The 26,948-nt window shown below is 41.6% G+C and overlaps 2 protein-coding genes across 3 annotated transcripts in view; one reads left to right on the forward strand and one right to left on the reverse strand.

The window, feature by feature from the left end:
* LOC104101101 (expansin-like A2) overlaps positions 1–26,948 on the forward strand; it is a 169,559-nt gene that overhangs the window by 39,821 nt on the left and 102,790 nt on the right. The window lies entirely within an intron of this gene.
* Positions 17,145–18,813, reverse strand: LOC104097048 (dehydrin COR47-like). Its single transcript, XM_009603556.4, has 2 exons — positions 18,458–18,813; positions 17,145–17,807 (listed from the first exon to the last, which is right to left on the reverse strand). The coding sequence occupies exons 1-2, from the start codon at positions 18,716–18,718 to the stop codon at positions 17,427–17,429; spliced, it is 642 nt and encodes a 213-aa protein (XP_009601851.1). The 5' UTR covers positions 18,719–18,813; the 3' UTR covers positions 17,145–17,426.

Here is a 26,948-nt window from a genome sequence, read left to right on the forward strand (position 1 = left end):
ACCTCGGTGAAGAGGATCAAGTCATACCGTAGTTCAGAATGGGTGGATATTTTTTTATTTTTTTATGTCCTAACTTTTGCTTAGGCCGCCCCTTTCGAGGTTTTCAACCTAGCGGACTTTTTTTTATGTCCTAACTTTTGCCTAGGCTTCCCCTTTTGAGGTTTGCAACCTAGCGGACTTTGTTTTAATTTTTTTTTATGTCCTAACTTTTGCCTAGGCCGCCCCTTTCGAGGTTTTCAACCTAGCGGACTTTTTCTTCTTTTTTGGGTGGGCGGTACACAGCTTAGACTCATGCGAGCCAGGAGTGTAGGAACATGCAATTTAGGCTCATGCGTCAAGTAGCGTTGCAATTTTAAGGATAATACTTCTTCAAAAACTTGCCATTGATAGGGCCGATTCTATTGCCATCTACATCAACCATCTTGTAAGCCCCACTTGAATAAGTTTCTTGCACGACATATGGCCCATCCCATTTTGAAGTGAACTTTCCTACAGGTTTATGGGAAGTAATAATGGGTCTTCTTATGGCAAGGACTTGATCTCCTACTTGAAAGGATCTTGGGCGAACTCTTTTATTGAAGGCGCGATACAATCGAGCTTGATAACATTCAAGACTCTGTTGAGATTCCAACCTTTTCTCATCAAGAGCCTCCAACTCTGCTAATCGAAGTCGAGCATTTTCTTCATCAGTGATGCCTTCTTGAATAGCTAATCGTAATGAAGGTATTTGACGCTCGAGTGGCAAGACGGCTTCAACTCCATAAACGAGTGCATAAGGGGTCGCTTGTGTTGGCGTGCGGTGAGTTGTCCTATATGCCTATAGAGCTTCTTCCATATGGTCATTCCAATCTCATTTGGATTTGGAGACGACTTTCTTTAACATGTTACATAGAGTTTTGTTGAATGCCTCAGCTAGACCATTGGCGGTAGCATTGTACATCGAAGAGTTACGTTGCTTGAAGCCAAAGAGATCACAAATCTTGTTCATCAACCTATTATCGAATGGTTTTCCATTATCTGTTATTATGTAACGAGGAATGCCAAAGCGATAGATTATGTTTACATGGATGAAACTTTCAACATTTTCCTTCTTTACTTCCTTAAGAGCAATGACTTCAGCCCATTTTGAGAAGTAGTCAGTTGCAGCCAAGATGTATAGGTGCCCACCAAAGGACCTTGGCAGTGATCCAACAACATCCAATCCCCAAGCGTCAAACGGCCAGGATGCCACAGTCGGGTGCAACACTTCAGGTTGTTGATGAATAAAATTTGCATGGAATTGACAAGCCTTGCATCTTCTAGCGTAGTCCAAGCAATCTTTTACCATTGTTGGCCAATAATATCCCATCCTTTTTATATGAAAATGGAGCTTTAGTCCAGACTGGTGTGACCCACATACCCCAGAATGTAACTCTTGCAAAGCTTGGAGTGCTTCTTCTTCCCCTAAGCATCGCAAGAGTACTCCCTCGAATGACCTTCTGTATAGAGTATCTTTGTAGTAAAGGAAGTGAGGTGCACGACGACGGATTTCAGTCCTTCTCCTCAGATTTTTTGGAAGTATCCCATAGCATAAGTAGTCAATAATAGGTTGCCACCATTCTTCTTTCTCAACTTCAGAAACAACGACAAGATGCTTGAGTTCATTTTCTTCACCTTCAGCCTCATTTGGCGGTGGTACTACCCATTTTTGGCAGACAGTAACTTGCACTTGATCAGGCAGGGTTAACGACGAAGCTAAGGCAGCTAAAACATCAGCCTTCTTATTTTCTTTCCTTGGCACATGCTGAATAGTCACATCACCAAGCCACCCCATTAACTTTTTAGTGTAATCATAATATGGGCGTAGTTCAGGCTTCTTGACCTCGTAACTACCTAGAAGCTGATTGACCACTAACTAAGAGTCACCAAAGACTTGCAATTGCAACCGTTTCATTTTGACAGCCATTTCGAGCCCAAGTATTAGTGCTAGATACTCAGCAACGTTGTTAGAGCAGAGTTGCATCAACGTAAAAGAGTGGGGCAGAACTTCACCTTGAGAAGTGACAAATACTACACCAGTACCAGCTCCTCCGCAATGTGCAACACCATCAAAGTACATCTTCCATGGAGGCTGAACTTCAATAACCATTGCATCCTCATCAGGTTGTTCGTCAGTTAGCTCCCAATCATCAGGTATAGGGTGATCTGCCAAGAAGCCCGCTAACGCTTGTCCTTTTACGGCCTTTTGAGGGATGTACAAAGTCTCGAATTGTTGAAATTGGATGTACTATCTCGCTAGGCGATCACTAAGAACAAGTTTTGACATCACGAACTTGATGGGATTTTCCTTAGAAACAAGACGGACAATATGAGCTTGAAAGTAGTGCTTCAACATTTGAAATGAGAAGACTAGCGCCAAACACAACTTTTCAATTGGCGAATAATTCAGCTCGTTTGGTGTCATCATCCTGCTCAAGTAGTAAAGAGAGTTTTCTTTCCCCTCACTATTTTCTTGGGCCAACAACGCTCCAACAGACCTTTCTTGTGCTGAAATGTATAGTATCAGCGGCTTTCCAAGTCTAGGGGCTGCAAAACTGGAGGCTTCATCAAGTAGGATTTAATGCTCTCAAAGGTATTGCTACATGCTTGGTCCCATTTGAAAGGGACACCTTTATTCATAAGGCGACCGAATGGTTGGCACCTCCCAGCTAGGTTTGAGATGAATCTCCTAAGGTACGCTAACTTTCCTTGCAGACTTTTCAATTCGTGAATATCCCGAGGCTCAGGCATTTCCAAGATTGCATCTACTTTGGCTTGATCAATTTCAATCCCTCGATGTCGAACAATGAAACCAAGGAACTTTCCGGAAGTAACTCCAAAGGCACATTTCAATGGATTCATCCTAAGTTGGTACCTCCGGAGCAACTCAAACACCATTCTCAAGTCTTTCAAGTGGTCGCCCTTCTCTCTTGATTTTACCACCAAGTCGTCACTATAACATTTGACATTCTTGTGGAGAAGATCGTCAAAAATATTCTGCATACCCCTTTGGTAAGTGTGATGACCCAAAATGTCATCTTATATTTTAGAACTCGAATCTGGGCTCTTAAGCCTTAAAAATCTTATTTTTACCATCCTCAATTTGCGTGCGTAGCCCGGGCATGTTTCCGAAAAGCTTTTATGTTGAAAATTGATGAAAATAAGAATTTATGCCTTAAAAGTTAATTTTAGTTGACTTCGGTCAACATTATTGGTAAACGGGCCTGGATCCATATTTTGACAGTTCGGGTGGGTCCATATCGAATTGTGAGACCTGGGCGTATGCCCGGAATTGAATTCGGAGGTCCCTAGCTCAAGTTATAAATTTTTAATAAAAATTAAAAGTCTGGAAATTAATTATTTCTATGAATTGATTGATGTTTGGCATTGTGAGTACCAGGTCTGTATTTTGGTTTCAGAGCCCGGTACAAATTCATTATGATATTTAAGACTTGTCTGTGAAATTTGGTGAGAAACGGAGTTTATTTGACGTGATTCGGACGTCCAGTTGAGAAGATATGAATTATAAAGTGTTCTTGAGAATTTTATTCGATTTGGTTCTAAATTCGTAGTTCTAGGTGTTATTTTGGCAATTTGATCACGCGAGCAAGTCCGTATGATATTTTTTAAACTTGTGTGCATGTTTGGTTTGGAGCCCCGAGGGCTCGGGTGAGTTTCGGATAGGCCACAGGATGTTTTGAACTTTGGAAAATCTAGTTTTCTATAGATTCTGGTGTCTGGCATATCCTTTTTCGCGTTCGCGAAGGTCCTCTCGCGAACGCGAAGAGTAAAATGATGAGGCCAAAATTTCTTCTTCGCGAACGCGAAGTGATGGGGGCGTTACCTTTCGCGAACGCGAGAAGCCTATCGCGAACGCTTAGTGTTAGGCACTGGGGGGGGGGGTCAGCCTTTTCTTCATCACGAACGCGAGCAATGTCTCGCGAACGCGAAGTCCAGTGGGGGTTTGCCTACGCGAACGCAAACGCTGTCTCACGAACTCGAAGGCTTGGCAGCCAATGCTCTTCGCGAACGTGACAGTGGCCTCGCGAACGCGATGCACACTGCCGCCCAGCACTTAACAGAATCCAAAAATGGGATTTAGCCAAAAATTCATTTTTCTCAAAAACCAAACGGTGAGAGGTGATTTTTCAAGAGCCATTTCTTCCCCAAATTGTTGGTAAGTGATTCTAAACCCTTTTCTTTCAATTACCCATTACGTTTCATGAATTATCAACCTAAAATCTAGAGTTTTCATGGTAGAATTAGGGGTTAGGGTAGAAACTAGGGATTTCAAAAATTTGGAAATTTAGACCTCAATTTGAGGTCGGATTCCAAAAATAATTACATATTCGGGCTCGGAGGTGAATGGGTAAATAGATTTTGGTTCGAACCTCGAATTTTGACCAAGCGGGCCCGGGGTCGATTTTTCGACTTTTTGGAGGAAAATTTGGGAAATTTAATTTATGCAATATAATTGATTCCTTTAGCAATATTTGACATTATTGAGTCAATTTTGAATAGATACGAATGGTTTGGAGGTAAATTCTAAAGGAAAAGCTGTGATTTAGAATTAAGTGGCCTTCGGAGCAAGGTAAGTGTTGTGTCTAACCCTGACTTGAGGGAATTAGGAACCTTAGATTACTTGCTAAGTGAAATTCATGTGAGCGGCGTATATGTGAGGTGACGAGTACTTATGCGCCGCCAATTTACCTGTTTTTCATGTTTCTCTATTTTTCTTATATTATCTCTTTCCTATGCCTAATTGCTACGTGTTATACTAGTGTTGTTTAATTTATCGTTCTTATCATGTTTACGGATTTTCTGGTGATAATTGAGTTTTTTTATTTCAAAGTTGAGATTGATATTATGGAACCAAATATTGAAGTAAGGTTTGTACTTGTTATTCTATCTCCTTGTTGTTACTTATACATTGCATTATGGTAAGGGAGAGTGTTAATGCACGATGGGTGATGCCGTGCCATATTATGAGTGTTAATGCACGAAGGGTGATGCTGTGCCATATTGTGAGTGTTAATGCACGAAGGGTGATGTCGTACCATATTGTGAGTGTTAATGCACGAAGGGTGATGTCGTGCCATGATATGAGAGTTAATGCACGAAAGGTGATGTCGTGCCGTTTATATTGATTTTATGGTGAGATTGAGAGTAAAAGCACGAAGGGTGATGCCGTGCATTTTTCCTTTACTGTATTCACTATTCTTGTTGATTCATGGTATGTTGACTACTCCGGTTATCATTCTGTTGTATTTCTTTATCTCGTATTCCCCTCAGCATGTTCCCCTCTCGACAGTTCCTGTTTAGTTCTTCATTTCTGTTATTTGTATATACACTGTTAAATTGTATAGGTTGATTTGTAGGTGCCTTGTCTTAGCCTTGTCACTACTTTATTTAGGTTAGGCTCGACACTTACCAGTACAAGGGGTCGGTTGTACTGATACTGCACTCTGCACTTTCTGTGCAAATTTTGATACCGGCTCAGGTTGATCGAGATTTTGCTATTGGTTCGCTGTCCGGAGACTCAATGTAGATCTGTCGGCATTCACAGACCTTGAAGTCCCCATCTATCTTTTCTGTTCTACTGTTTGTTTCATTCAGACAGTTGTATTTATTTCTGACTATTACTTGTAGTAAATTCTAGAATACTTGTGAATTGTGTCTCCAGATCCGGGTGGTAGTAATTAATACAGTTTTATGATATTCCGCACTTATTATATTTTATCTTAGTTAGTTATTGTTAATTACTGAATGGGAATAAGGAATTGGTTTAATGATTCTCTAACGTTGACTTGCCTAGCAAGTGAAATGTTAGGCGCCATCACGGTCCCGTCGGTGGAAAATTTTGGGTCGTGACAAGTTGGTATCAGAGCACTAGGTTGCCTAGGTCTCATGATTCATAAGCAAGCTTAGTAGAGTCTGGAGTATAGGTACGGAGACGTCTGTGCTTATCTTCCAGAGGCTATGAAGTTTAGGAACAAGTTTCACTTCTATGATTTTGCTTTCTCAATGCTGATTGAACTCTTCTACTCTTATTCTCTCGCAGATGGCGAGAACACGTACCGCTTCCTCAGCTGAGTAGAAGCCAGAGCCTCCAGTGGAAGCTCCTACGCGGGGCAGAGGTCGAGGTCGAGGCCGTGCCAGAAGCTGAGGCAGGGGCAGGGGCAGGGCTCAGTCTAGAGCCCGAGCAGCAGCCCCAGTAATGGAGCCTCAGATAGAGCTTGACGAGAAGGTTCCAGCCCAGACTGTTCCTGCTGGACCAACTCAGGTTTCGGAGGGGTTCATTGCTACCCCAGTACTTCAGGACGCTTTGGTCTGTTTGGTGGGCCTTATAGTGTGGCCTAGACTGGCCCATTTCCCATGGAACCAGCCGTCTCTCAGGCTGGGAGAGGGGCCCAGACTCCCACTACTCCCGCTACGGAGCAAATACCTCCCTAGTATCAAGCTCCAGCAGCTCATCCAGTCGGAGTAGTTCAGCTGGTTGTTGCGCCACAGACCGGTAATGGGTCAGCTATGTCTTCTGAGACTTTATGGAGGCTGGATAGGTTTACCAAGCTCTTCCCAGTTCACTTCAGCGATGCTCCTTCAGAGGATCCACAGGAATATCTTGACAGCTGCCACGAGGTTCTATGGAACATGGGTATAGTGGAGACCAATGAGGTCGATTTTGCTGCATTTCAGATGACTGGTTCCGCCAAGAAATGGTGGAGAGATTACTTGTTGACTAGACCAGCTCGGTCGCCTGCTCTTACTTAGGACCCGTTCTCCAAGCTCTTCATAGAGAAGTTTCTGCCTATCACATTGAGAGAGAAGCGTCGTCGTCAGTTTGAGCGTCTCCAGTAAGGCAGTATGACTGTTACCCAGTATGAGACCCATTTTGTGAATTTGGCACGTAATGCTATTCTTCTGCTTCCCACTGAGAGAGAGAGAGAGAGAGAGAGAGAGAGAGAGAGAGAGAGAGAGAGAGAGAGAGAGAGGAGGTTTATTGATGGACTTGCTCAGCCTATTAGATTGCAGATGGCTAAGGAGACTGGGAGTGAGATTTCTTTTCAGGCGGCTGCTAATGTCGCCAGACAAGTCGAAATGGTTCTTACTCAGGGAGGTCAGGGGTCTGACAAGAGACCTCGTTATTCCAGTGAGTTCACCGATGCCTCATCTAGAGGCAGGAGTACTTTTGGTAGAGGCCATCCTCCCAGGCCGTTTCATTCAGCACTCCAGGCATCCCACGGTGCCTCAAGTGGTCGTGGCCCTCAGATGCATTATTCCGAAAAGCTAGCCTACGGTGCACCACTAGCTCCTATTAGTGCACTTCCACTCCAGAGTTATCAAGGTGGTTATTCAGGTCGACAGAGTCAGTTTCAGGGTCAGCAGTCACAGCAGCCGAGGTTATGTTATACTTGTGGTGATCCGAAGCACATTGCTAGATTTTGTCCTTGGGCAACAGGCAGCTCACAGCATCAGAATTCTCGTGCCATGGTTCCGGCAACAGTTGCCGCACCACCTGCTCATCCAGCCAGAGGCAGGGGTCAGGCAGCCATAGGTAGAGGCCAGACTGTTAGAGGTGGAGGTCAGGCCGTTAGAGGTGGAGACCAGCCAGTTAGAGGCCGTCCTAGGGACATAGTTTAGGGTGGTGGGGCCCAGCCCAGGTATTATGCTTTCCCAGCCAGGCCTGAAGCTGAGTCATCTGACGTTGTTATCACAGGTATTGTTTCAGTTTGCAGTAGAGATGCTTCAGTTCTATTTGATCCGGGATCTACTTACTCCTATGTGTCATCCTATTTTTCTTCCTATTTGGTTGTGCACCGTGATTCTTTGAGTGCTACTGTGTATGTGTCCACACCAGTGGGAGATGCTATTATTGTAGATCGTATTTATCGTTCGTGTGTGGTCACCATTGGGAGTCTTAAGACTCGTGTATATCTTCTACTTCTCGACATGGTTGATTTTGATATCATACTGGTATGGATTGGCTATCACCTTATCATGCTATATTAGATTGTCACGCCAAGACGGTGACCTAAGCCTTGCAGGGATTGCCTCGATTAGAGTGGAAAGGGACTCTTAGCCATTCTACCAGGAGGGTTATCTCTTATGTGAATGCTCGGCATATGGCCGAGAAGGGGTGTCTAGCTTATTTAGCTTATGTCCACGATTCTAGTGCGGAGGTTCCTTCCATGGATTCAGTGCCGGTTGTTCACGAGTTTCCAGAGGTGTTTCCTGCAGACCTTCCGAGGATGCCACTCGATAGGGATATTGATTTTTGCATTGATTTGGCTCCGGTCACTCAGCCCATTTCCATTCTGCCATACCGCATAGCCCCGCCAGAGTTGAAAGAATTGAAGGAACAGTTACAAGATTTGCTTGATAAGGGCTTCATTAGACCTAGTGTCTCACCCTGGGGTGCACCCGTGTTGTTTGTGAAGAATAAAGATGGATCGATGAGGATGTGTATAGATTATCGGTAGTTGAACAAAGTCACCATCAAGAACAAGTATCCATTACCGAGGATTGATGATTTATTTGATCAGCTTCAGGGTGCCAAGGTGTTTTCAAAGATTGATTTGAGATCTGGATACCATCAGGTGAGGATTAGGGCATCCGATGTTCCTAAGACAGCTTTTCGGACTCGGTATGGGCATTATGAGTTTCTAGTGATGTCATTTGGGCTGACAAATGCCCCAGCAACATTCATGGATTTGATGAACCGAGTGTTCAAACCCTACTTGGATTCCTTTGTGGTTGTGTTTATTGATGATATCTTGATCTACTCCCACAGTCGAGAGGAGCATGAGCAGCACCTTTAGATCGTTCTTCAGACTCTGAAAGACAGTCAGTTATATGCTAAGTTCTCAAAATGCGAGTTTTGTTTGAGTTCAGTTGCTTTCTTGGGTCACATTGTATCAGCAGAGGGTATTCAGGTGGATCCTAAGAAGATTGAGGCAGTTCAGAACTGCCTAGACCCACATCAGCTACAGAGATCCCTAGTTTCCTGGGTTTGGCGGGCTATTACCGTCGATTTGTGGAAGGATTTTCATCCATAGCAACCTTGTTGACCAGATTGACCCAGAAGGGTGCCCCGTTCAGGTGGTTAGACGAGTGCAAAGCGAGCTTTCAGAAGCTCAAGACAACTTTGACTACGGCACCGGTATTGGTGTTATCCACAGGTTTAGGACCTTATACAGTATATTATGACACATCCCCTATTGGTTTGGGTGCGGTATTGATGCAGGGTGGCAAGGTTATTGCATATGCTTCGTGAAAGTTGAAGGTTCACGAGAATAATTACCCTGTTTATGATCTAGAGCTGGCAGCAGATGTTCACGCGCTGAAGATTTGGAGGCACTATCTTTACGGCATGCCATGTGAGTTATTCACGGATCATCGGAGCTTGCAGTATTTGCTCAAGCAGAAGGAACTCAATTTGAGGCAGAGAAGGTGGTTGGAGCTATTGAAAGACTATGATATCACCATATTGGATCATCCCGGGAAGGTCAATGTGGTGGCCGATGCTTTGAGTAGAAAGTCAGTCAGTATGGGTAGCCTTGCATATATTCCAGTTGGTGAGAGACTGCTTGTATTGGATGTTCAAGCCTTGGCCAACCAGTTCGTGAGGTTGGATATTTCTGAGCCCAGTCGTGTTCTAGCTTGTACAGTTGCTCGGTCTTCTTTATTTGAGCGCATCAGAGATCGGCAGGATGACGATCCTCATTTACTTGTCCTTAGAGACACTGTGCGGCACGGTGGTGCCAAGCATGTTACTGTTGGATATGATAGAGTTTTGAGGATGCAGGTTCGTATTTATGTGCCTAATGTGGATGGACTTCTTGAGTTGATTCTTGAGGAGGCCTACATTTTTCGGTATTCTATTCATCCGGGCACCTCCAAGATGTATCAGGACATGCGGCAGCATTATTAGTGGAGGAGGATGAAGAAAGACATAGTTGCATATGTAGCTCGGTGTCTAAATTGTCAGCAAGTAAAGTACGAGCATTAGAGACCTGGTGATTTGCTTCAGAAGATAGAAATTCTTGAGTGGAAGTGGGAGCGTATCACTATGGATTTTGTTGTTGGACTTCCACGGACTCAAAGGAAGTTCGATGCAGTTTGGGTCATTGTGGACAGGCTGACTAAGTCAACGCATTTTATTCCTGTGGCAGTTCCCTATTCCTCGGAGCGGTTGGCAGAGATTTACATTCGTGAGATCGTCCGTCTTCACAGGGTGCCCGGGTCTATCATTTCTGATCGAGGTACGCAGTTCACCTCGCACTTCTGGAGGGCAGTACAGCGTGAGTTGGGTATGCGGGTTGAGTTGAGCACATCATTCCATCCTCAGATGGACGGGCAGTTCGAGCGCACTATTCAGATCTTGGAGGATATGCTCCGCGCATGTGTTATAGACTTCAGAGGATCGTGGGATTAGTTCTTGCCCCTTGTAGAGTTCGCCTACAACAACAGCTACCAGTCGAGCATTCAGATGGCTCCCTATGAGGCATTATATGGTAGGCGGTGCCGATCGCCAGTTGGGTGGTTTGAGCCGAGAGAGGCTCGATTGTTGGGTACAGACTTAGTACAGGATGCCTTGGATAAGGTCAAGATTATTCAGGATCGACTTCGCACAGCTCAGTCCAGGCAGAAGAGTTATGCCGACCGTAGAGTTCGTGATGTTGCATTCATGGTCGGAGAGAGAGTGTTACTTCGGGTATCACCCATGAATGGTGTAATGAGGTTCGGAAAGAAGGGCAAGTTGAGCCCTAGGTATATCACACCTTTTGAGATTTTGGAGAGAGTGGGAGAGGTGGCTTACAGGCTTGCGTTTCCACCTAGTTTAGCAGCTGTTCATCCGGTATTCCACATGTCCATGCTTCAAAAATATCATGACGATTCGTCCCATGTGTTAGATTACAGCTCTGTCCAATTGGACAAGGATTTGACTTACGAGGAAGTGCTGGTGGCTATTTTAGCCCGGCAAGTTTGCCAGTTGAGATCAAAGAGTTACCCTTCAGTTCAAGTGCAGTGGAGAGGTCAGCCTATTGAGGAAGCTACTTCGGAGTCCGAGTCCGATATGCGGAATATATATCACCACCTTTTCACCAGCCCAGGTACTTTTTTATATCCGTTCGAGGACGAACGGTTGTTTTAGAGGTGGAGAATGTGATGACCCAAAAGGTCATCTTATATTTTAGAACTCGAATCTGCACTCCTAAGCCTTAAAAATCTCATTTTTACCCTATTCGATTTGCGTGCGCAGTCAGGGCATGTTTCCGGAAAGCTTTTATGTTGAAAATTGATAAAAATAAGAATTTATGCCTTAGAAGTTGATTTTAGTTGATTTCGGTAAATATTTTTGGTAAACAGGCTCGGATTCGTGTTTTGACAGTCCCGATGGGTCCGCATCGAATTATGGGATTTGGGCGTATGCCCAGAATTGAATTCGGAGGTCCCTAGCTCAAGATATGAATTTTTGATGAAAATTAAAAGTCTGAATATTAATTATTTCAAAGAATTGATTGATGTTTTGCATTGTGAGTACTAGGTCCGTATTTTGGTTTCGGAGCCCGGTACAGGTTCATTATGATATTTAAGATTTGTCTATGAAATTTGGTGAGAAACGGAGTTAATTTGACATGATTCGGACGTCCAGTTGAAAAGATATGAATTTTAAAGTGTGCTTGAGAATTTTATTCGATTTGGTGCTAAATTCGTAGTTCTAGGTGTTATTTTGGTGATTTGATCGTGCGAGCAAGTTAGTATGATATTTTTAAACTTGTGTGTATGTTTGGTTTGGAGCCTCGAGGTCTCAGGTGAGTTTCAGATAGGCCACGGGATGTTTTGAACTTTGGAAAATCTAGTTTTCTGCAGATTCTGGTGTCTGGCATATCCTTCTTCGCGTTCGCGAAGGTCCTCTCGCGAACGCGAAGAGTAAACTGATGAGGCCAGAATTTTTTCTTCGCGAACGCGAAGGCTTGGTCCCGAACTCGAAACGATGGAGGCATTACCCTTCGCGAACGAGACAAGCCAATCACAAACGCGTAGTGTTAGGCACTTGGGGGGGGGGGGAGTCGGCCTTTTCTTCATCGCGAATGCGAGCAATGTCTCGCGAACACGATGTCCTATGGGGGGTAACCTATGCAAACGCGAAGGCTTGGCAGCCAATGCTCTTCGCCAACGCGACAATGGCCTCGCGAACACGATGCACACTGTCGCCGAGCACTTAACAGAATCCAAAAATGGGATTTAGCCAAATATTCATTTTTCTCAAAAAGCAAACGGTGAGAGGCGATTTTTCAAGAGCCATTTCTTCCCCAAATTGTTGGTAAGTGATTCTAAACCCTTTTCTTTCAATTACCCATTACGTTTCATGAATTATCAACCTAAAATCTAGAGTTTTCATGGTAGAAATAGGGGTTAGGGTAGAAACTAGGGATTTCGAAAATTTGGGGATTTAGACCTCAATTTGAGGTCGGATTCCAAAAATAATTACATATTCGAGCTCGGGGGTGAATGGGTAAATGGATTTTGGTCCGAACCTCGGGTTTTGACCAAGCGGGCCCGGGGTCGATTTTTTGACTTTTTGGAGGAAATTTTGGGAAATTTAATTTATGAAATATAATTGATTCCTTTAGCAATATTTGACATTATTGAGTCATTTTTGAATAGATACGGGTGGTTTGGAGGTGAATTCTAATGAAAAAGCTGTGATTGATAATTAAGTGGCCTTCGGAGCAAGGTAACTATTGTGTCTAACCCTGACTTGAGGGAATTAGGAACCTTAGATTACTTGCAAAGTGAAATTTATGTGAGCGGCGTATATGTGAGGTGACGAGTACTTATGCGCCGCCAATTTACCTGTTTTCCATGTTTCTCTATTTTTCTTATATTGTCTCTTTCACATGCCTAATTGCTACGTGTTATACTAGTGTTGTTCAATTTATCGTTCTTATTACGTTTACGAATTTTCTTGTGATAATTGAATTTTTTATTTCAAAGTTGAGATTGATATTATGGAACCAAATATTGAAGTAAGGTTTGTATGGAACCAAATGTTAAAGTAGGGTTTGTATTTATTTCAAAGTTGAGATTGATAAAGTCGATAACTGGTTCACCCTTTTGTTGATGAGTATTTGTAAGTCCTATCATACTCATAGTACGTCTCGTGCTATATAAGCGATTGAGGAATTCTTGCTCTAGTTGATCCCAGCTCTCAACAGATCCAGCCTCGAGGTCCGTGTACCAATCAAAATCATTTCCTTTTAATGAGCGGACAAACTGTTTGACGAGGTAATCTCCATAAGTCCCAGTATTGTTGCATGTCTCAACGAAGTGCGCCACATGTTGCTTTGGATTGCCTTTGCCATCAAAATGTTGAAATATTGGAGGTTGATAGCCAGTAGGCATCTTCAACATATCGATCCTTGAAGTGTACAACTTTGCGTAGGTAAAGGAGGACCTGGAAGCGACTTCATATTTGTTTTTTATAGTCCCTTCAATGAACTCCTTTAGTTGATTGATTGGAATCATCCCTTCCGAAGAGACTGGAATTTCCTTAGTGGATGCAACTTGTCGTGGGAGAGGATCAATCTCTTGAACTTCTGGGAGTTTGCCAGGTGCATGGGTGGATTCTTCTTCCATCAAGATTCCCACCCTATCTGTTAGCTTGTCGATTCTAGCATCTTGATTTTGCATGCACTTTGTCAAGCCAGCGATTGCTTCCGTCAAGTTTGCCAACTGCTCCTCCACAAATGAAGTGTTTGTCACCATGGCTTGCATGATTGTCGTGGACGATGGAGAGTAGCATGGATTTTCACACAAATTGATCCTTGATTGGCTCACGCTATATGGTGTAAGTGGGGAGGATCCATCACTTGAAGCATCATCATCTTCCTTCACATCAGAGTGCTTGGATCCGAAGAGATCAAGTAGAGCAAGAGTTTTCTTGATCATTTTAGCAATATCGCTTCCTTCTTCGGGTGCGTTTGTGAAAGATCTTGCTCCTTTTGAGGAAGAAGATCCGAAAATAGGGGTTGATGCGGACGACACTTGGGGTGCTTATTTTCCTAACGAGCTTGCTTTGCTCCTCATAACTGGTCCAAAGCTTCCAAAGGTAACATCGAGGATGCTTTCCACATCAGCATAGAACCTGAAATTAGCAGCCTTGGTGGAAGTTGAATCGGAGTTAATTCTCTTTGAAGCCATTTCAATGTTTTTGAACTTTGGTGATTGAAAAGTTGAGATGAGAGGTAGAGATTGTCCCACTGGGTGTGCCAGAATTTGTAGACAATAAATTTACGTCGAGAAAATAAAATCAAGACAAAAAAATATCGCAACAATTGTAGTATTTGATTTCAAGTAATATGAGTGTTACAATCTCTATAAATCCTCTTATTCTTCTTTTCAATAGTAAATAAATTCAAGGGCCTTTGAGCTTGATCTTGAATATGTAGTTGTTGCCACGAATGATGATCTTGTTCTTGAGCTTGAGCATGATTGCTTGAACTTGACCTTGATTTGTTCTTCGTTCTTGAGCTTGAACTTGATTTCTTGAACTTGAACTTAATTTCTTGACGCTTGAAACTTGTAGAGAAATTTGCAGCGTTTGATCCACGAGCTCTTTTTTGCTCCTTGTTATAACTTCTGGTCTTTTTTTCTGGGTTATGAAGACCCCTATTTATAGTTGTGGAAGGGAGGAGTTGTGATGAGAACAAATTCTTTCTGACCAATCAAATTGAAGTGTGACATGGCCGTATTTGATTGGCCAGAACATGTCACTTGCACATGTGGCGCGATTTTATTAGTCTTTTAATGTGATTTGGCATGCCTTGTCATTTTGACACGTGGCATGGTCATATTGGCTCTTCCATTTGACGTGGCGTGCCACATCATTTGACACGTGGCATTGCGCCTCTAGGAAGATGCCATCTTGGGCCTAATGAAGTTGGCTCATCGCTTGTAGCCCAATTAAATTGGACTTATATACTTAATCCAATTATATTAACCCAAAATTTTTATTTGGACTAATAGATTTAAAAATGATCCAATTTATTTTACTGAATTTAGATCCAATAAATTCTATATGCCTACACAAGCAAAACAAGAGAATTCATAAAGAATCTTCTTCAACACTTACCCATGTTAATTCTCATTTATTTTGCACATCTAAATCAAGATTGCTCAATAGGCCATGCTTGATAAAATTGTATGTATTAGTAAACTTCAGGTTTACATCATGACATGCACAATTATGAATAAACTCCAAGTTTATTATGATATGAGCTTTTATATCAATAAACGTCTACTTTATTGTGGCATTCTTTTATTTGTGTAGTACAAACTGAAAAATAAAGCTGGTAACTTTTCACATACATATCACCCGCTACAAGTTGTAGTAATATAAGATATCAAAAGTTTCCTTTATTTATAGTCTCAATATAACCAATCGCTTTTGTGAATACTTCAGAAACTCAATAAGTTTCTTTGAGACTTACTACAACATAATGCCTTATTGATAATCAATTTTGTTCCTCCAAAATAGTAATAATTGGCTCTTTTAGAGCTCTCAATTAATTTTGTACTATCATATATTCATCAACATCTATATGGTGGATATCTCTTTAAAGAGAAAGTTATACCATTATGGTTATGGTCAAAATTATATGCAAAATCTGTTTCTTACATTACTGTTGTCTTTTAATAATCATATTGCTAAAATATTTTGGCGTACAATAAGTACGTGACCAATGACCATTTATGCCATAATAATGACATTATTTTCTTATTTCCTCTCAAACCTCTTTCTAGAGGTGAGTGTGGTATATACCACTAGCACACTCATATTCTTCCAAAAATGAATATGTATCACATTCACATCATGAATGGACCATAATCATCTATATGTGCTTTACAAAATCTCATATCAAATCGATGATAAATATTACTTTCACATAGTGAAGGATTATTTTGAAAATACTTATTATTCTCATTACCACAATGATGACGATTATAATTTTGTCTATTGCCACGTCCACATCCAATTATATCTTTATGGTAATAATTTTGTCTTCTTTCAGACTTATCACATACTCTTAAGGGAATGAGAATTAAGCAAATTCAATGCGTGGTTATAATTTCTTACAAACTCTATTAGAGTTATAATCAAAATTTATTATCTTTGCTTGTATTTAAAATCCAATTATAAAATTTTAAGAATTTAAAAGAGAAAAATTAGGTTAAATACTTACCTTAAATCCAGAATTTATTCCTCAAGGAAGTTCATGGATTAATTAACAATCATTATGATCAATATTATGTAAAAGTTGGGCACCATGCACGTATCCCAAAGCCTGGTGACCAAAGCAGATGCCTCAACTCAATTGGATAGAGTCGCGTGCTGATAACGTGTTATAAAACAATAAAAGAAGAAGAAGAGTATTGCAGAGAAAAATAGAGAGAGAGAATTCTTATTAATTTGAAGTGAATTACAATGAAATAGAACCCCTCTATTTATAGGGGAAAAGTGACTTAGCCACCAAGTAACAACCCTAAAAACTCTCTGATATATAGATATTCACCATAAATAAAACAATATTTATAACAACTGGTATAATGTTGTTTGAAGGGGTAATTTTTCAAGGACTATATTTGTACAACTTTTAAAATAGAGATAAAATTTTGATAGTGATCTTAAAAAGGGATACTTGCATAAATCAGCCCCCCAAATAACACCGTTGTAGTTGGACCGTTATCCATAGGCTTCAGAATTTCAGATTACCCAACCAAAGTATGTATCTTAGAGAACCATATGTTTTCAAGTATTATCAATAAGTTTTTATGTACACGTATCAGTTCTAAAAAAGAAATATACTCGTATGACTACTAGGACAAAGAGGGCAATCCGTTACATGCTTAAGAAAGGTCACTGTATTCTACACCTATCCTGTAAATTGCGTATATGACATACCTCTAGCATGCAACAGTACTGATTTTGCAGCTTTCTTAAATTTAAAGATATCAATTTAAAATTTGACAGTTCCATTTTCATGGATTTAAGTTGCTCTAACAAGCAGAGACCAGAAACATGCAACCGGAGTTTCACTAGGAAAACGAAGGAAAATACGAAGGAACTTAAATAACATACAATAATTATAAAAAAAGGCAATGGCACGTGAGGCCAATTACAAGGATCACATTACTACTCCAAACAAGACTAAGCAAATGAAAACATTAACAGTAATTAAAAGCAAATTCATACAAGTGAACTGCTATCTGCAGGTAAACAGTACAACAATAACAACAATTACTAAGCCTCGATTAATATATTAGTCACAAACAAGTTGGGTCGACGGTGCATATAGTCCATAAGCTAGCTAAATGCATGCCTTGAATGATTCTCATGATTTTCAGTTGGACTTGTGCTTCTCCTCATGATCCTCAGTATTCTTGTGGTGTCCAGGCAATTTCTCCTTGATTTTGTCAAGTAATCCTTTCTTCTCTTTTGTTTGATCACCTCCATAGACTTGCTCATCTGCAGCAGTCTTGTTGTGGTGACCTGGAAGTTTGTCCTTTATCTTCTCCATTATTCCTTTCTTTTCTTGATCTTCGTGTGTTGTTCCTGCATAATTAGCATTACCAGCCACATGACCAGTGCAGTTCTCCATTTCAACTTTTTGCTCACTACTTTCCTTATGATCACCGGAAATCTTTTCCTTGATCTTCTCTTTCAGTCCCTTCTTCTTCCTTTTCTTCTCTCCAGTAACCTCGTCCACTTCCTCATCGCTCGACTGAAATAATGAGCGGAAAAAAAGAAAGAAAATTAAATATATACTGTCTGTAATCTTATAGCAACCTGACAAAATGAATTCATCTATTAGAAACATGCCCAACCCGTCTAAGTTTAAACGGGTTGGATTATGCTAGCTCCTAAATGACTCTTCAAACTATTGGGCCAAACGACTGTATAAAAGTTGATACCCTTTGCAGCGCGTCCTAGGAAAGCAATATTTTCGTTCAGGCTACGTTGGGGCGGCAAACGGGTCGGATACGAGCATATCGAAAATGGGTAAATTATTCGACATGACCCATATTTAATACGGATAAAAAATAAATTACCCGGCGAATAATATCGATATCCATATTATCAATGACTTCTTGAATATAATCACTTTTAGGAGAATTCCTAATCTCCCAAACTTAAGTAACCCCAATTTAAAGCTTTACAGATATAAAAGTTAAACTCATTAATTGTCTATTGGTTATCTATTTTCTGAGTGGATAATACAGTTTTTATCCATATTCGATCCGTTTTTAGAAGTTCAATATCCAACCCATTTTGTAATGGATAACATGGATGACTAACTATTTTCTTTTAACAAATTTACCACGTCTAAGGCTACAACTAAGTAAGTAAGGAGCAATTAATTAAGTAGCTTACCGAGCTTGAATTGCTGTGAGTGCGGTGAAGTTTGTCCATGAGACTGTGCTTCTCCTCCTCCTCTTTCTTCTCCTTTGGTGGTTCTACATTGGGATAGGGAGTAGTAGTGTCAACAACATCAACCATGACAGTGTCATCGTTGGACTTATTCTCTTCTTTCTTTCCCATGAAATTGAACAATCCACACCCACGGTCACTACTCTCTGGAGCTGCACCCTTGTTTACATTCTCCTCCTGTGACTGACTTTGTTGCTCTGCCATCTTGTAGAATAATAAACAAGTATGAAACTGAAGCTATATATGTTCTTAAAATGCTTGTGCTTTGAGTGAATTTTTGTGCTTATAGCTTTGTTCAAGACTCTGTTTATATAGGTGAAACAAATACTAGCTAGGATTGTGTAGAGATTGGCGAGCTATGCTATTGGTACTTGGGGAGTACTGAAATGTCGGTTTGGACGGTTTACGCAAACTGAGATGTTATCTTAGTGTTCAGTATTCTTAGTGATTTTGAGATTTATGTAATGACAGGTCGTACATTGTGTAAAGCAAAAGCCTTTTAGATTTGCTTAACAAATAGTATTATTAACTGTAACAATGGAACAGTGCTTATTGGACGAAGAAATTTAAAGAATCTTTGCACCGACCAGGTTGGGAATTGAGAGTTGGGACTGGGAACCCATTCAATGGTTCAAACAAGTACAAGGTATTGGGCGACTCTGCTTCACATTTTAATATTGTTGAAGATTGGAATGAGATTTTTTGTTTGGAAACAAGGGAAGAATGACAGATTAATAAAATGGCTTTCCCCTCACATTGATTGATCTACTGGTTGATAAAAAATTGGTCCAATTGGAAAGCCATGTGTCACTCGTTAATTTGATGTTTGCATTAATAGCCAGTAAATTATCTTTGTAAAACCAGTGACCACTAGAGAAACACAACACCCAAAATTGAAGAATCAAGGTTGTCACATTACTTTAATCCAATTCAAAATGTTATGCCCTTCAAATTGCATCACTTTTCTTAATGTCACAAATACTTAAGCCTTCTTTGTTTTTAATTCTGCTTTTGATCACACACAAAAAAGGAATACTCGTAACCACTCTTTTTCTTTTGATGTATGTTTTACCCAATTTCACTAAAATATTAGTATACATTACTGTCTAACCTCAAAATTAGATAACAATTGAATTTATACGCGGTTTAAAGGATATGTGATCTAATTTGATACAAAACGAGAAATCACATTTAATATGGAAGAATAAATAGAAAAATCAATGCAAACCACCCAGACTGAACAACTTAAGCCTCGCAAGGTTAACTTCCTTCGAATTTAGGAGTGATATTATTGGAGCCAAAACAATATGAACAAGGCTGGAAAAGATAGAATATCGTTCTTTTTTGTATATTTCAATATTTTTAATGAATTACTCAATTCCCTTTATATATCCAGGGAGATGAAACTTTTAAGTCATTATTTTATAAGTAATTATATAGACGGTTGTCTCCCTTTTTGATTTAATCACGTGATTTCCGCCACAATGATTGGTTAATGGCGAGAATCAAGGATCCTTATCGGTTGAGTTGGCAAAGCTTTTCCCCGAGGCCGTTAGAAGCAGGATCGGTCGTGCCTTCGATAAACTCGAGGGCAAATCTGATGGTCTTGTTGAACTTCGAACCTCGACATCGAGCTCGATCACATCTGTAACTTCGATCTCTTACAGATGTGCCGAGCTTGGTCTATCGTTCCAGATGCTCGATCAAGCATCGAGCTCGGTCCCCTCATTTTCTGGAGAGTAAGCGATGAAAAATGATATGAACTCTCGGTCCCCACTTCAATAAGTCATGACGATGAATACGTGACGTAGGTGATAAGAATAATGGAAACGTCCTATCAGTCCAGTCTTCGAGGCATTAAATATGTATCAGTTGACGGTCGGCTACCCCGAGAGGTGAACCGTCGCTTAAGAAACCTATAGATACCCTTTAATCCATCTATTAGAACTTTTATACTCAAATTCTTCTTGTGTTCTAAGAAAATTTCACCCTCTTCATCTCCTGGTTTTCTAATTGTTAACCTCAAGGCTTACCTTACCAACAATTTTTTTCCTTCGTTTTTTATTTAAAAAAATGGCAAAGACTTCAAAGTCTGTTCCTCAAAAAGAAGCACATTCTTCTTCAAAACCTTCTGAAAACGTTTCTCACGCTGCTACTGAGGAACCCCCTCTGAAATCATACATCCCTGCTGGGTGCCCAACTGTGGCTGACTTTAAGGTTGAGAATACGGCCATGGTACCAGGTCAATGTGAACCAGTCTCGAGGTACATATGTACGATTACAGATAGCATCCTCGATAAAGTTAAAAAGGATTGCAAAATTGTAGACAAACTCGTAGTAGTTCCTACCACTGAAGAATCAATCACCACCTATGTGGAGGGTTTCTTTAAGTGTTTACACTTACACTTTCATGCTGGGTCCTCTAGACCCGGTTATCATAGCCTTTTACAAAAGGTATGATGTGATGCTCGGGCAGATACATCCTTTATTTTGGAGGATCATTATTCTGCTTCGATTCTTTGTGAGCAAGGTCAAGGGATGTCCATTCACAATCGACCATCTCATGCGTCTGTACAACCCTCAACTTTACCGAGGTAGATTAATTAAGCTTGCACGCCAAGCCACCAAGACCTTGTTCTCGAGTATCGATGAGGATCGGGACCGGGGCTAGTTTGGTCGATTTATTCGAGTGAGGACCTCAGACTTAATCCCGGCTGCGGACATGCCATTTCCTGAGAAATGAAACATGAAATGTAAGTTTAGCTTTGCCTTCGGTATTTCTTTTATTGTTTTTCATTCCGTTAGTTTCTCATTGATGTTATGTGATGCAGCTGTAACCCAAATACCGAACCCCATTCCTGAACTTAAAGAGTGGGTCGAGGGCATCGCGACTCAGAGACCTTACTCCGAGCGCTTATGGCGTGAGCTCGCGAAGGGCCGATGGGAGGCCCGTAATCATAGTAAGAGTTTCTCTTCACTATTTTTTCGATGGCCTGGATTCTACCGCCTCAAAGGATGTTACCGGGTTGAGCGATTTATCGGTACCAAAAAAGACGTTGTCCCCGGAAGATGGGGCCTTCTTCAAGCCCACGATTAGTGAACCAGTTCCCAGCTCCGAGTGTTGACCCTACTCGGAGACGAGCAATTTATATGTCCATCCCAGAAGAGACCCGAGCTCTTTCTGCCTATTCAACGAAGCTCGACAGGCGCCGAATCGGGTAATTTCGAATGTCCCTTCATTATGTTCTTAGCTTTAATTATGAATAATCATAACGTTTTTCCTTTGTGTTTGTAGGTCTCGGTGCTTCATCACTAGGCTTTTCTTCGATACCGGGAGGAGTCAAAACGTTTCGAGGCTGAAGCTCGGGAGCTTGCTGAAAAGAGGGATGCTTGCAAGCTCCTTAGCGAAAAATCCCAAGCTGAGCTTAAAGCGGCTCGTAGGGAATATACTGACCTGGTCGAGCAGGTAAGAAGAGTTTTTGAAGTTAGTGATGATGAGTCGGATTTAGTAGCTAATAATCCGCGCCCGCAGGTTCAGATCAAACTTGACGGGATCGAGCAACTCCGAGTGGAGCTGGATGCAGTCAAAGTCGAGACCGAAGAATGGAAGAAGAATATGGATCGCCTAACCTCGGAGAAAGAGACCGCCCAGACACAGTTGTCTTCAGCCGAGGTTCAGCTTTGGGCTGCAAAGGAGAAGAACTTGGCGTAGGCCAAAATGATCGTGGGAATCCAATCTCAGTTGAGCTCGACTGTTTCTGGTCAAGAGAATCTGGCCAAGAAGCTCGAGGTTGCCAAATCAGAAGTTATTACGGCCCAGAACGAAGCTAATAAAAAAGTGGCCCAGTTCAAAGTTGATGTCGAGGCTATCCAGGAGCAGGAAAAAAATATGGTGAAACATGCGAGGTGGGAATCCCGAAGGGAGACCTTTGAGGGAATCCATGCTCAGAATTTCGGCATATTGACTGAAATCAAGAATGCCAAGATATACAAAGCCAATTCTTGGAGGCTGGCTTTTCCCGAGGAGGATTCTAAGGCGTCTGAAGAGTCGAGTGAGTCCGATGGTGAAGAAGACCTCGAAGGTTATGACGCAGCCCCCGGTGAAGATTAGGCCACTTAGAATATTATTTATTTTGTACTGTCTCTTTGTCGAGGCCATTTGGCCTCTGTATATAACATGTAACAGGGCTATTCAGCCCTTGTAAAGAAATTTTGATATATATATATATATATATATATATATATATATATATATATATATATAAGGCCTTTTCCCTTTCATAGCTCGAATTTCTTCTTTGCTTTATTTGTATTCGCAAAGGTCGAGATGCCTTAGCATGAAATAATTAGGTTTCGTTCTAAGGTTCGATCAAACCTTGCCTTTTTTAGGTTAAGGCATTGTAGGGGTTCGGTGTTACTGATAATTTCCCCCCGAAATATCTTAGGTTTATACCCTTGCCGAGGGCGGCCTTTAGAACCGATTTATAAGAGTTTTTCGAAGGCTTTGTTTTTGTTACGAGCCTCGGACGTCTCCAAGTCATATTAATATGGCTGTAACCTTTTCAGTTAGGGCGTTGCCTAATGGGCTTGTCATCCCGAGTTATCCGGTCATGCCTAAGATAATTGTTCCCGAGTAGGAATGGCCGTGGCCTTTGAAATTCGGGTGTTGCCTAATAGGTCTTTTGCCCTTGTAATCTGATATCTCGGAACATCCTAGATTGTTTTTCAATCATCAGTCCCCGAGTGAATGTTCGAACTCGTATTTTAAGATTGCCCTTAGGCTCGATGTCTAGTCCCCGAGCGAATGTTCAAACTCGGCTTAAGGTTGCCCTATCCGAGATTGTTTTTTGATCGGCAGTACCAGAGTGAATGTTCAAACTAAGATTTCAAGATTGCCCTTAGGCTCGATGTCTTTAGTTGTAGGGAATTCCTTGAAAGATGTAAGAAGTATTTTAAAGGACATGATATTTATGTGCAATGAAGAAACTTCTTTTATATTCTTGTGCACAATAGTTATACATGTATACATGTTTTGTGCCAGGGCTCGAGCGGTCTGTGTGGGCACGGTTCATTTGACCGTTTGTCCCTTACAATAAATCCTATTGATTGAGGCCCTTATATCACGAAGTTTCTTTCCTTGTTGGGGTCAATAACCTAGGGTATTGACCCCAGTGTTCGGGGCTAACTGAAGAATGGCCTCGAATACTGCTGTAATCATTGCCACCGGTTCGTAGCCGGCCTTCAATTCTAAGTTAGCACGATTCATTTATTGCCTCGTTAAAAACCTTGCTGAAAAACTCATTTGAAACAAAATCGGTTCAAGGAAAAAAGAGTGCAACGCGTGCTTTCAGATCTAAAATCTCGTATCATCCTTTATAGGTTGCATTCAAGTGTTAGTTTGGAATGTAAAAAGGAAAAAATAGAAGAAAGAATTAGGACCGTACCTTAGCAATAATGTCGTTTTAAGTGAGATATGTTCCAATTGTTCGGTAGTCGTTCACCATTCATTGTTCCGAGCTTGTAGGATCATTTTCCAGTGATCTCTATAATTTTGTGTGGTCCTTCCTAGTTTGGCCCCAATTTCCCTTCGTTCGGGTTTCGGGTGTTCAGTGTAACTTTTCTTAATACTGTGTCCCCGGTATTGAAGTACCAAAGGTTGGCCCTTCGATTATAATATCTCTCGATTCATTTTTTTTGGGGGGGGGGGCCAACCGGATAAGGGCGGCTTCGAGCCTTTCATCTAATAGTTCCAGGCTCGTACTCATAGCCTCATCATTTGATTCCTTTGTTGCATATCAGAATATGATGCTCGGTTCCCCGACCTCAACCGGTATTAAAACTTCGGTGCTGTAAACCAAAGAAAATGGGGTGGCCCCGTAACTGGACTTCGAGGTTGTACGATATGCCCACAGGACCTCAGGTAGCATTTTCTTCCATTTTCCTTTGGCATCGATCAACCTCTTTTTGAGGTCTTAGGCTATAGTTTTATTGGTGGGTTCTGCTTGTCCATTCCCACTAGGCTGATAAGGAGTGGATAAGATTCTTTTGATCTTATGGTCTTCGAGAAACTTGCTTACTTTGCTACCAATAAACTGTTTCCCGTTGTTGTACATAATTTCAGCCGGTATTCCGAATCGACATATGATGTGGTCCCAGATAAAATCAATGACTTCTTTTTCCCTGATTTTCTCATATGCATGTGCTTTCACCCTTTTAGAGAAATAGTCAGTCATAAATAAAACAAACTGAGCCTTATCAGGTGCCCGAGGGAGGGGGCCGACGATTTCCATCCCCCATTTCATGAAAGGCCATGGTGACAAAACCGAATGCAGCGGCTCCCCAGGTCTATAGATCATCGGAGCGTGCCTTTGTCATTCATGACATCTTTGAACGAACTCCTTTGCATCTTTTTCCATGTCGATCCAGTAGTAACCGGCTCTGATTATTTTTTAAACCAGTGATTCGGTGCCCGAATGATTTCCACAAGTACCCTCGTGGATTTCCCTCAGAACGTACTCATTATCCCCTAGCCCTAGACATTTTGCAAGTGGACCATCGAATGTTCTTCTGAACAAAGCTCCATCTTCGGCCAGGCTAAATCGGGCTGCTTTTGTACGCAAGGCTCTCGATTCTTTTAGGTCCGAGGTCAAATTTTCGATCCTGAGATAATCTACGTGTTTGTTCCTCCAGTACCAAGTTAGGCTCGTCTAGTTGATCTCGGCGTGTCCTTCTTCCACCACCGATCTCATAAGTTGCACGACTTTAGCGAGGGCATCGGCTTCGCTGTTCTGATCATGAGGTACGTGTTGCAAAGTCCATTCTTTCAACCGATGTAATGTCACCTGTAACTTATCTAAGTATCTCTGCATTTGTTCTTCTCTGACCTCAAATTTTCGTTAACTTGGTTTACCACAAGGAGGGAGTCGCACTTAGCTTCGGTCACCTCTGCTCCCATGATTTTGGCTAATTCAAGGCCTGCAATCATGGCCTTATATTCGGCCTCGTTGTTAGTCAATTTTACAGTCTTAATAGATTGTTTAATTATATTACTTATTGATGTCTTTAGTACGATACCAAGCCCGTACCTTTTGGCGTTCGAGGCCCCGTCTGTAAAGAGGGTCCAGATTCCCGAAGATGTCCCTAAGTTAACGAATAACTCTCTTTCGACCTCAGGTATCAGGGCCGGTGTAAAGTCGGCCACGAAGTCTGCCAATATTTGGGATTTAATGGTGGTCCAAGGTCAATATTCAATATCGTACCCACTTGCTTCCACGGCCCATTTGGCCAATCGGCCCAAGAGTTCGGGTTTATGCATAATGTTCCTTAACAGGTAAGTAGTTACGACACATATAGGGTGACATTGGAAGTATTGTTTTTGCTTCCTCGAGGCACTTAGCAAAGCGAGGGCCAATTTTTCTAGGTGGGGGTATCTAGTTTCGGCCTCACCCAAGGTCCGGCTAACATAATAAATCGGAAATTGCATACCTTGTTCTTCCCGAACTAGGACTCCACTTACCGCTATCTTCGATACTGCCAAATATAAGCATAGTTGTTCGTCTGCCCTCGGTGTGTGAAGCAGTAGCGGACTCGATAAATACCGCTTAAGTTCTTTCAAGGCCCGTTGGCATTCCGGGGTCCATGTGAAGTTGTTTTTCTTCTTCAGCAACGAGAAAAATCAATGACTCTTATCGGAGGACCTCGAGATGAATCTCCCCAGGCCGGCAATGCGCCCAGTTAGTATTAAGGAGGTTTTCTCCTGATCACCCGGATCCATCCGTATTTGGTTGTACCCAGAATAGGCATCGAGAAAACTGAGGGTCTCGTGAACGGCCGTGGCATCGATCATACGATCAATGTTGGGCAAAGGAAAAGAGTCTTTGGGGCATGCTTTATTCAAATCTTTGTAATCTACACACATTCTTAGTTTATTCCCTTTTTTAGGGACTACCACTACGTTTGCTAATCAATCCGGGTATTTAACCTCTCGAATAGACCCTATTTTTAGGAGTTTAGATACCTCGTCCTTGATGAAAGCATGTTTGATCTCAGACTAGGGCCTCCTCTTCTACTTAACCGGATTAATTTCTGGGTCCATACTTAGTTTGTGAGTGGCTACTTCTGGTGGGATCCTTGTCATATCAAGTTGGGACCAAGCAAAACAATCTTTGTTAACTATAAGAAATTGAATAAATTTTTTCCTGAGCTCGTGAGTTAGTCTCGTGCCTAGGTATACCTTTCGATCGGGTAAATGCTCGATTAATACAATCTGTTCCAGCTCTTCGACTGTCGATTTGGTTGTGTCGGAGTCATCGGAGATTATAAAAGATCGGAGAACCCCATAATCATCGTCTTCGTAAGTCTTTTGCTTATCTGATTGGATCGTGACCGGTATAGGTAATTGCTATTTGTCCTTTGGGTCGGCGCCAGAATTCGA

This window comes from Nicotiana tomentosiformis, chromosome 1, assembly GCF_000390325.3.
Source record: "Nicotiana tomentosiformis chromosome 1, ASM39032v3, whole genome shotgun sequence".
Taxonomy (NCBI): Eukaryota; Viridiplantae; Streptophyta; class Magnoliopsida; order Solanales; family Solanaceae; genus Nicotiana; species Nicotiana tomentosiformis.